This window comes from Vulpes vulpes, chromosome 14, assembly GCF_048418805.1.
Source record: "Vulpes vulpes isolate BD-2025 chromosome 14, VulVul3, whole genome shotgun sequence".
NCBI classification, from domain to species: Eukaryota; Metazoa; Chordata; class Mammalia; order Carnivora; family Canidae; genus Vulpes; species Vulpes vulpes.
Window position 1 is genome coordinate 41,902,312 of NC_132793.1, and position 12,257 is coordinate 41,914,568.

Here is a 12,257-nt window from a genome sequence, read left to right on the forward strand (position 1 = left end):
AGAGCCTGCCAGCAGAGGCAGCTAACAGTGGTCGGAGGGAGGCATGAGACGAAGGAAGAATCTTTTGCAGAACAAAGGTGGTCTTTACCTGTTGTTCTCCAGATCCACTTTTTGTCCATCTCTCTTTCCAAAGTAAAACAGGAAGAAGTGAGAGGATTTAAATAGCTTAGAAGTATGATCCTAGGTCCAGACTTTGAAGAGAAGAGCTTTTGGTTGAGAGAAAGTTGCAAGTGAGCATTTACAACCTACATACAAGAGATTGTTCAGGCATGATTGCAATACAGGCAGATCTAGGCCTTTGCTCTCTCCTTTTTTGCCTCTCTTACTACTCTTCTCTTCCTTTCTGGCCCCAGAAACTCCCATTCCTCAGCAAATCTGAAACACGGCATTTGGCTAGCCATGGTTTAGGGAGTTCGCCCTCCCAGAGATAACTGCATTCCCATGAGACCAAGTATTCAATACACAGAGAAATCAAGAATGGTCTCAAGGAAATGTCAGCATAATGCAGAGGCTAGATCTGTCTATAAAATGAAGTTCCCAAAATGAATTGATAAGCAATTATCAGCTGAGTTGGTTTCAGTCCTTGATATATTGCTTCCCAGTTTTTATTCCTTAAACCTTTTGATAGCAGCTCTTCTTGATAACAAAATTGTAAGACATCCAATGTTCTACCAAACTAGACTCCCAACTTAGCCTGACTGAGCATCATGAAAATCAGTACAATGAAGAAATGCAAAAAAAAGTAGGCAAATAATATAATATGCCTAAACTAGACAGTATTCACTGACTGGAGGCTCTGGACCCACTCGAGAATCTCTAAGAAGCTGTGGGCACTTCTGAGAACAAGCAAATACATAGAAGCACAAAATTTGGGGTGGAGGCCAGGCTTACAGCTCTCCTGGAACATCCATGGATTGTATAAGTGGAAAAAACTCTGGTCCAAAGGAAGCAGGCAGTGGACTCTGTGAGGATTTCACATGCCTTTTGATTGGTTGCCAATTGACTGCCAGCTCCCTGAGGTGCCCTCCCATTGAGGAATGGGAATATGTGGGTTCAGAGAAAAGCTTTGCTTGGAGCAATGGTTAGCAGGGAAGGAAGCAAGAGGGAAAGAGGAAAGGCAATAGGAAGTGTTGCTGGGATCCATAAAACTTTGAGGCATAATGAGAATTTTTTAAAACTCTGCAAGTCTGAGTTAGCAACGTTATTATACTGTCACCTAGCCTGAACTTTCAAGCTGACAATTTGCTGTGAATTCTTCTTTCACTTGTTTTTCTCCTTCTTTCTGGAGCCAAGCATATTTTGCCTTAAGAAAAAAAGGTGATGGTATAAAAAGAGTGTGTGTGTGTGTGTGTGTGTGTGTGTGTATAAGTGAAGAAAACATTTGAAAATATACTACACTAAGTCCTAATGTATATGAGAGGTTTCTTACTGGAACACTCAGGTGAGGGGCAGCCTTGGTGGCTCAGCGGTTTAGCACTGCCTTCAGCCCAGGGTGTGATCCTGGAGTCCCGGGATCGAGTCCCATGTCGGGCTCCCTGCATGGGGCCTGCTTCTCCCTCTGCCTGTGTCTCTGCCTCTGTGTGTGTGTGTGTGTGTGTGTGTGTGTGTGTGTCTCATGAATAAATAAATAAAATCTTAAAAAAAAACACTCAGGTGAGTGTTTGGGGTCCTAAGACTATTGCTAACATGTCTTTTCTATTTATAAGATAAGAATTCTACTGGAAAAATGGGGGAATGCATGAGCTTTACATCATCAAGGCCTATGTAGGCAACAACTTTATACTACTGTAAGTTACACAGCATTTGTCTTTCTCTACTTGTGGTGGCCTCATGGCTTGCACACTAATATCCTCAGATAGCCCTTTTTAGATGCTCAGAGGACAGCAGATCTTGGCGCTACAACCCAAAAGCAAGAAGCAAAAGGACACCAAAAAATAGCAAATGCCGGCAGACTAATCTTCTGTTAGGTCTGTGATCGGTCAGTTTACTTTTTATTGCCACTTTCCAATTTCAGCTCCATGAGACCTGTTAGCTCCATCTTTAACCTAGAATCCCAGGCTGTGGGTCTCAAGTCCATAGCCGAGGGAATGTCACTCACCAACTAGGCTGTCCTAAAGTCACACTTGTCTTCATTAGAAATTCCAGCCTACAGTCTCTTGGATTCATAGCCATGGTTGCAAAGGTGGCTGGGGCATAGACCAAGGCTGCAGTGGAAGCATTATGATGGGAATAGTGCTGATTTCCAGTCAGGAGACCCTGAATTTCTGACTGGAGCTCCTTCTCAACTGCAAGAGCCCTGCCCCATCCTGAGCCAGAATCTTTTCTCATTTTAGAAGCTGTTAAGCCAAGCCAGGGTGCAATCCAATTTCCTTCAGGTAACATAAGCATTCAAATGACCTCAGTATATGACAATAGGATATGGTGGGGCCTCTGACTTAAATGTCCTCCTAAGGACATTCAAATTTAATTTTTAAAATATTTTTACATTTTTAAAATTTCAAATTGGATGCAACTTTTGACTTAGACCAATTTGCAAAACTAGCACATGTACACCCATGTTCATAGCGGCATGATTCACAGTGGCCAAAAGGTGGAAGCAACCGGACTATTCATCAATATTCAACATACATTAAAGACATATTCAGCCTTTAAAAAGGAAGCAAATCCTGACACATGCCACACAGGAGTGAACCTGGACAATATTGTGCTGAGTGAAATAAGCCAGTCACAAAAACACAAATACTTCCTAATTCCACTTACACGAGGTATCTAGCATAATCGAATTCCACAGAGACAGAAAATAAAACAATGATAACTAGGGGCTGCAGGGAGGATACAATAAGGAGTTATTGTTCATTGCACATAGAATTTCAGTTTTACAAGGTAGAAAAAGTTCTGGAGATAGACAGTGGTGATGGTTGCACAACAATGTGAATGTACCTAAAGCCGCTGAACTGTACACTTAAGATGGTGAAATGGATAAATTTATATTATGTGCATTTTACCACAAAAAAGATTAATTTAAAAACATGGCTCACAGAGTTACTGAATGCTCTTTATCCAGCCTTCCCCAAACTAACAGCTTATATAACCATTAACACAATTACCAAAGCCAGGAAAATAATTGATATAATATTACTAATTAATCTATGGACTTTACTGAAATTTTTCCCACTAATGTCCTTTTTACTGATCTGGGATTCAATCCAGGATATGCAATCACATAAGTGATGTTGTCTCCTTGGTGCATCATATCTTGAGGCACATCACTTTGATACATTTTATCTCTGGTGAAGCTACCTTGATCACTTCTTTAAGATCATGTCTGTCAGTTTTCTCCACTGGTACTCTCTCTTTGTTTATTTTTATATTTCACCCAGTAAGTTTAGTATCATCGGTGATGCTTGCCAACCACAGTTATTCCTAAAGGGTAGAATCCAATTTTCTACATTTATTATTTGGAATTCCATTGTAAAGAAGAATTTTCCTTTTGCCTTCATTCAAATTTAATTTCTAAAAATCAGTAAAACAAAGCCAGAACAATGACCCTCCAAAGCTCACTGGTATTTGATAATAACCCCAAAGTCCTTTGTAGCATTGAGAATTCTAGACAAATTCACATATTTATCATGCCCTCCACAATAGAAAATAAAACTCCAAGTTCATACCATCTGACAGTGATCAGAGCCACAAGTCTTTGGAAAGCAAAAGGTCAGCACACTTCTATTTTCTTTCTTTTTCCATCCTCCACCCACCTTCACTATTGAAGTTAAATCTTGACATTACCCTGAGTATATCAGTGGGATTAAGTAGAAGAAAACATCCAAGAATCACTGAGCCTGGAAAATGCACGTGAAGTATTTATGTTTAATTTGCCCTGGAGAATGTGATTTTTTTTCTTTTGAGAATGTGATTTTTATGAAGAGGAACTAAATCACAAAAGCTGCAGCATTCTGTAAGATTTTCATTCACACACCAGACTCCTAGACAAGTTTGCTGTGCCCTTGAAGTTCATCCAGTATCTGCTGCTCTGGCCCCAAGACCCCCTCCCCACTGTGCCAGGAAGGTCACTTGAGGGACCCTAATGGAGCTGTTCCAGGCTGGTATCACCAATTAACAGACAAAACTAATAGTGTAGAGTTTCAAGTTTGTACAGTCCTGAATGCTGAGGAAACAAAACACTTTTTAGCCAGCTGTTTGTTTTTTGTTATCTATTGTTGAGTAACAAACCAACCTAAAATGTAGTAGTACTAAGCAACAACCATTTTATTATGTTCACGGAATTGGGATCAGAAATTCAGGCAGGGCATGGTGGAGATAGCTTGTTGATATTCCACATAGGAATTCATTTGGGAAGATTTAGTGGCTGAAGGATGACTAGAATGACTAGAATCTGGGATCATCCAGAGCTTCCTCATTTACATATTTAGCACCCAAAATGGGGTGTCTTGGAGACTTGATTCATCCAAGATTGTCAACCAAAGCACTCTACAAAGTTCCCAAAGTTGCTTTGGGCTTCCTCATAGCATGGCAGCCCAGGAGTAGTTGAACTTCTTAAATGGCAGATCAGGACTTTAAGAGAAAGTGTTCTGGAGAGCAAGGCAGAAGTCACATGGCCTCTTATGACCCAGCCTCAAAAGTCACATGGCATCATTTTCACCCCGCCTTTTTTTTTTTTCCAAAGATTTTATTTTATTTATTCATGACATAGAGAGAGAGAGAGAGGCAGAGACATAGGCAGAGGGAGAAGAAGGATCCTTGCAGGGAGCCCGATGCTGGACTCCATCCCCCGACCCCAGGATCATACCCTGAGCCAAAGTCAGATGCTCAACCCCTGAGCCACCCAGGCTCCCACATTGCTTTTGATCAAAGCAGTCACATTCCCCAGATTCAAGAGTTGGGATCATGTACTTCATCTCTTGATGAGAAGACTGTCAAAGAACTTGCTTTTATGTTTTAAAAATAACCGCACTCTTCAAAATGAAACATTAGGAAAATATGTGCTTTAATAAAAATGAGAAATATTCCATTTGTCTGAACATCTTCCCTTCCTCCAGGAATTTCATGAAACACTCTCCAGATATCCTTCTTACTAAAATAATCTCTTCTTTGGGTTCTAATGGCACCTTGTGCGTAGCTGTGTTGTAGCACACTGTACTCAAACAATAAAAAAATACTTGCTAACACTTACTGAGTGCCCACTACATTCGAGGCATTATTCCAAGAACTTTCCATGCATTGTCTCTCTTAATTCTCAGGACAACATGAGAAAGGGACACTCCTAATTTATAAGTGAGTAAATTGAGGCCCAGAAAGGTGAAATAACATGCCATCAAGGGCATGTTGAGTGGAAGAGTGAGAATTTAAACCAAGGCACCCCAGAACTCATGCTTTTAAATCATTCCATCACAGACTACCATTTCTATGCTGCTGTATGTAAATTGGCCTTCCCTAGTGGATTGAGAGCTATTTCCATGTCATATTTGTCTTTGTCTCTCCAGCACAAAACATAGTACCTGGCTTATGACAAGCAATAGCAAAATGCATAAAAGATACAAACAGTCAATTCCAAGAGAAGGAATTAAAATATTTGATAAACATAGAAGATACTCAAACTTTAAAAATAATTAAAGAAATCCAAATAAGATGACATATTTTGTTTATTAAATAGGAAGAATTAAAATGTCCAGTGTTGTTAAAAGTATTGGACAATGGATATTTTTATTCTTACTTTGGTTGTTCTTATACAATTTGATAGGAAAACTTTTGGTAGATATTTATCAAAATGCTAATGTTCATAGTCTCTAATTAAATTATTGAGTTCCTGGGATATATCCTTTAAGAAAACTCTCATCTATTCATATAGTGACATTTACAAGGCAATTCATCACAGGACTTTTTAAATAACATTTTTATTGAGACATAATTCACAAATCATAAAATTTGCCCTTTCAAAATGTACAATTTGGTGATTTTTTATATATACAAAAAGTTGTGATATCTTGCCATAGTCTACTTTTAAAACATTTTGATCTCCCAAAAAGGAACCCTGTACCATTATCAATCACTCTGTATTGCTGCCTCCTCTTAGCCCTAATATGTGCACTAATTTAGTTCGTATTTCTATGTGTTTGATCTGGACATTTCATATAAAGGAAATGATACAATATGTGGCCTTTTTTCTCTGGCTTCTTTCATGTAGCCTTTAGTTTTTAAGTGTCATCCGTGTTGTAGCACATAACAATGCTTCCTTCCTTTTTGTTCCCAAATAATATTCCATTGTATCTACATACCACATTTTGTTTATCCATCAGTTAATGGACATTTGGGTTGTTCCTAGTTTTTATCTATTGTGAATAATATTGCTAAGAAAATTTGTGTGCATGTCTTTGTGTAGGCATGTGTTTTCATTTCTATTGGATATATACCTAGGTTTAGAATTCCTGGATCAAATGAAAATCTGTGTTTAACATTTTGAGTAACTGCCAAAGCGTTTTCCAAAGTGGCTGGGTCATTTTCTATACACAAGCAATGTACAGGGGTTCAAATTCTTTCACATTTTGTCACCAACACTTATTGGTTTTTATAATTTTTGGTTTTATTTTTGTTTTTTCTAGTGGGTATGAAGTGATATCTCATTGTGGTTTTGATTTATGTTTCCCTGATGACTAATGATGCTGAACAAGTTTTCATGTGTTTATTGGTCATTTATGTATCTTTTTTTGGAGAAATAACTATCCAAATTTTTTGCCTATTTTTAAATTGAGTTATTTGGCTTTGTTTCTTAACATATTTTTGTATGAGTACTTTATCTTAGGTATGATTTGAAAATATCTCATTCTGTGGGTTGTCTTTGCATTTTCTTAATGATTTTCCTTGAAGCACAAACATTGTTAATTTTAATGAAGTCTGATTTGGGGGGAAATTTTTGTCCTTTGTACTTTTGGTTAACATCTAAGAAGTCATTTCCTAGCCTAAAGTCATGAATATTTACTCCTAAGTTTTATTCTAAGATTTGCAGAGCTTCACTTCTTACATGTAGGGCTATAAATAATGAGTTAAAATTTTTATGTGGTGTGAGATACGGTTCCAAATTCATTCTTTTTGTGTAGCTACTCAGTTTGCAAACATGACTTGTTGAAAAGATTATTTTTTTTCCATTGAATTTTCATAGCACCAAGGTTAAAATCAATTAACCACAAATTACTGTAAATTATTTCTGGACTCTCAACTTTATACCATTGAACTATATGCCTCTCCTTAAACCAATACCAGGCTGTTTTGATTACTGTAGCTTTGTTTTAAGTTTTGAAATGGGAAAGTGTGAGTCTTCCAACTTGTTCTTTCTGGAGATTTCTTCGGCTTCTTGGGGTCCTTTGCATTTCCATAAGAATTTTAGGATCAGCAAAAATGAGAAGCATTACCATTTTAAAGTCCATGAACATGAGATGTCTTTCTATTTATTTATAACTTCTTTAATTTCTTTCAATGATGTTTTGTACTTTTCAGTGTACAAATCTTATACTTCTTTTGTTGAATTTATTCTCAAGTATTTTACTTACTTGATGTTAGTGTAAATGAATTTTTTTTCTTAATTCTGTTCTTGGATTGCTCATTGCTAGCATATAGAAATATAATTGATTTTTGTATGTTAATTTTATATCTTGCAATCACGCTGAACCCATTTGTTAATTTGAATAGGTTTTTTGTGGATATCTCAGAAATTTCTATGTATAAGATTATTTCCCCTGGAAACAGATGATTTTTTTTTCTTCCTTTCCAATCTGGATGGCTTTATTTCTATTTCTTGCCTGATTGTCCTAACTGGAACCACCAGTACACTGTTGAATATAAGTGGCAGGAGTAGACAAGCTTGTCTCGTAAGAGGAAAGCATTCAGCCTTTCAGGGTTAAATTATGATATTAGCTTTTTGTTTTCATAGATACATTTTATCATATTGAGGAAATTCCCTTTCATTTTTGGTTTTTTGAATGTTTTAACATAAAAGAGTATTGAATTTGTTTAATGATCATCTCAATCTTTTTTAAAAAAAGCATTTATTGAGATGATCATGTGGTTTTTGTCCTTTATCCTCTAGTGATATTGTTATTATATTAACTGATTTTCAGTTGTTAAAACAACCTTGCATCCTAGGATAAATCTCACTTGGTCATGGTATAAAATCCTTTGTATATGTTGCTAGATTCTGCTTGCTAGTGTTTTGATGAGGATTTAGGGGCTGATATTTGTAAAGGATAGTGGTCTGTAGTTTTCTTATAATATCTCTGTCTAGTTCTCATATGAGGGTAATATTAACCCTGATGAATGAGTTTGGGAAGTGTTCCTTCATCTTCCATTTTTTGGAAGAGTTTCTGAAGAATTGGTATAAGTTCTGTAAAACATTTGGTAGAACTCACTAGTGAAACTACTTGGACCTGGTTTTATTTTACAGGAAGTTTGAAAAATATTAATCTAATCTCTTTATTTATTGTAGATCTATTTGAACTTTCTATTACTTCTGAATAATTTTTAGACATTTATGTCTTTCTGGGAATTTGTCTATTTCACTAACATCTAATTTGTTGACATACAGTTATTCATAGAATTCCCTTAATTATTTTTTATTTCTGTAGGCTGGTAGTGATGTCTCCTCCTTCATCACTGGTTTTATTCATTTGAGTCTTTTTCTTGGTCAATATTCTTTAGTTTTGCCAATTTTCTCAAATTTTGCAAAGAATAACTTTTGGTTTTGTTGATTTTCTCTATTATTTTTGTATTTTTCATTTCATTTATTCCTACTTGAATCTTCTAAATTCTATCCTGCTTTGTTGGATTTAGTTTGCTCTTCTTTTTCCAGTTTGGTTATTAATTTGAGGTCTTTCTTCTTTCACAATGGGCACTTACAGCTATGGATCTCCCTCTAAGTACTGCTTTAACTGCACCCCAAGAGTTTTTAAATTCTGTGTTTTTGTTTTCATTCATATAAAAATATTTTGGAATAGTCAGTGTAATTTCTTCTTTGACCCATTAATTATTTAGGAGTATGTTGTTTTCCAGATTTTGAATTTTTTCATCTATTATTGATTTTTAATATAATTAGAGATTAAAAATATATATATATATAATTAGAGATTGTGATCAGATAACATACTTTGTGTTATTTTATTACTTTGAAATTTATTGAAGTTTGATTTGTGGCCTAACATATGATCTATCTTGAAGAATGTTCCATGTGTTACTTGAGAAGACTATGCATTCTGCTGTAGTTGGGTAGAATATTATATGAATATTTCTTAAGTTTAGTTGTTTTTTGGTTTTGTTCAGTTTACTTTTTGGTCTTCATACTTATTCTACATATTATTGAAAAAGGGCTATTGAAGCATCCAACTGTGATTGCTGCATTATCTATTCCTCCCTTTGATTTGTCATTTTTGTGTGTGAGTTTGGGGACTTTGTTGCTATATGCATATATACCTAAATCTATCTGTGTTTTTGATGCATTAATCCTTTTATCACCACAAAATGTCATTCTTTGTCCATAGTAACAATTTTGGTTAAAATCAATTATATGTAGTATATGCATAGTAAGTCTTCCTCTCCTTTGGTTACTGTTTTTATAGTATATCTTTTCACATCTTTTTACTTTAACCTATTTATGTACTTGAATCTAAAGTGTTTATCTTATAAATACCATATAGTTGGGGTTTTTTCATTCATTCTGTAAATCTGTCTTCTGATTGAAGTTTCCAATCCATTTACATTTAACGTAATACTTAAAAGAAATTTACACTTGCCATTTTACTATGTGCTTTCTATATGTCATATAAACTTTTATCCTCTATTCTTTCATAATAACCTTTTGGTGTTAAATATTTTAGTGCACCATTATTAATTACCTTGTTTATTTTACTATATACTTTTTAGTTATTTTCTTGGTGGATGACTGGGGATTACAATAAGTAACTTAAACAATAAATAGCTTATACATATTAATACCAACTTAAATTCAAAAGCATACAAAAACTGTGCTCCAGTATAGCTTTGTTTCTTTTCCCCTTTTTTGTGCTATTGTTGTGGTACTAATCCATCTTTATACATTTTTAGCCACCAAACACAGCTTTATCATAGGATAAGTGATAGTCCTCCTTTCCCTCAGATTCTTGTATTTGGGAAGAACTTAAATAATTTGTTTAGATTCTCTAATCTTCAGCTTCCTCATCTGCCAGGCCCTAAGCAGCAGACAAGCTCTCATTATTGTGGCCTCTCCAACTAGCTCTGACACCCATATCTAATCCCAAGTACCCTTAGGGAGACAGAGGGAAATCTGGCTATCTCCTAACAGTTGCTTAGTAGATTTATATGGTTGCCTTATGCCCAATATGATGAAATGCCTCAAGGAGTCACAAAGAAAGTCTAAGATATGGGACAGATAATCCAGCTGTGAAGAAAGAAGTAGATCACAACACAATTCTAGAGCAACTAGACATGGAATGTAAATACTAGTTCAAGAGGAAAGATTGGAAAACTTGGTGTGGGTGAATATAAAGGGAATGCTCCATGGAGGAAGAGTTTTTTTAAATGGGTAGAAACTGAAGAAATAAAGGAAAAGGTAGAAGGTATTTGAAGAGAGGAAGTGAATGGGCAGTACATAAGAAAAAGTAAAGAAAATGAAAGTACAAAGAGAGGGAAATTGAAGTATAAGTCTGATAGAAAGTTGCCAGTTTTCTTACAAACATCCCAGCCCATGGAACCCTTGCATGCAGCCCCAGCTTTTGTTTCCCTATCCTGGGGCCAACCCCAGAAGCTAATTATGTCTTATTTCTGTTTGATTCTCCACAGCTTCCCTTCACTGAAGGCCTATACCACTTTTATCACAATGGCCTTGCAAAAGCCAAGAGAAGACGCAGCCTACATCACAAGCAGCAGCTGGAGAGAGACCCCAGGGTGAGTTTCCCTGGATACCTGCCTTCCAACCTCTGCTGCCACAACTGAGCCCACTGAGAGGATGCATAAAGGGTGGGCTGGGAATTTTGAAGTAAAGACACTCAATTTTGTGATAGGTAAAACGGACCCTTGGCAGAGTGGCCTGGAGACACTCTACTCCTCTGCTTTGTGCATAATAAGTAAATCTTTTATAAGCTGTGGGGCAGGGGAGAAATAAACAGAGATATCACTCCTTTACTGGCTATCTTCTCCTGCATTATTGTGTTTGGACTTCTGGTGGCCTGTGATAGATGGAAAGAAAACAAATTGTTTAATGAATCATTTTATGTAAGGTTTCTGCTGGTGAGTCCCATGCTCTGAGGAGGTTGCAGTGCCCCATATTGGGCATGGAGAAATGACTGGGCCATCGAGTGATTGGCAAACAGTAGGCTTCTCAAGTATCCATGCATGGTTGCAGGCACAAGACCATCTCATCCTTTCTTCTCTACTGTATTTTTTCACACTCATCTAATTTACCCCCATGCCTCGATGGTGTTCATGACCTCCATTTTTAACCTACAATCTTTACCTTGTTCTTAGATCTCATTTCCTACTCACCCTGGAAGCGTAAATTCATCTTTCTCACAATCAAACTTATTATTTTAGCCACAAAGCATTTCCTTTTCCTGAATAGGAACATTGGTCATCCCTGAATTCTCCTTCATCACATCACTTCTGCCATCCCCCTACATTTACAGACTCATTCAACTGAGTAGAATAATTTCTCTTATGCGGTTCACTAAAAGGGAAATTAATAATCCAGGCAAATTGTTCTCTGAACATTGACAGCTGTATAACCTCTTCTCCAGAACTCTTGGGGGAAAGTGGATATAAAGTGGGTCAGACATTTGAGTTAGGGATTTACACATGAGACTCTTTTTGAATTGATGGAATCTGGAAACTCATTCTTTTGGGGCTTTTCATGTGAACATTTGACTGGGTTTAATTTGGGCTTTAATTAGAAATGCAGATGAAACAGACTCCCCAGCACACTACCAACTGACAGGCCACAGGCAATTTTCCTTTAACTCTTCAACCCAGGGGATCCCCTATTCCCTGGAGTGGAAATTCTGCTCTGAGAAGTCACTTTATCTACTTTCACAGTAAGATCCAAGCTGCCTGCTGCCACCCTTACCAGGCATTCTTAAAGGGTCTGTTGAAGAAACTGGCACCATTATCTTAGATAGGGATATATCTTAGATAAGGTTATTCCCTTAGATAAGGGAACAGCTTTTTTTCTGTGTCATAACAGCCTTTGCCCTGGCTGTACCAAT

The 12,257-nt window shown here is 36.6% G+C and overlaps 1 protein-coding gene across 1 annotated transcript in view; it reads left to right on the forward strand.

Moving 5' to 3' along the window:
* The window catches only part of PCSK2 (proprotein convertase subtilisin/kexin type 2), a 250,780-nt gene that overhangs the window by 23,853 nt on the left and 214,670 nt on the right, over positions 1–12,257 (forward strand). Inside the window, exon 2 of the mRNA XM_026002379.2 lies at positions 10,840–10,944. Within this exon, the coding sequence (XP_025858164.1) occupies positions 10,840–10,944 (105 nt within the window). The remainder of the gene's footprint in view (positions 1–10,839; positions 10,945–12,257) is intronic.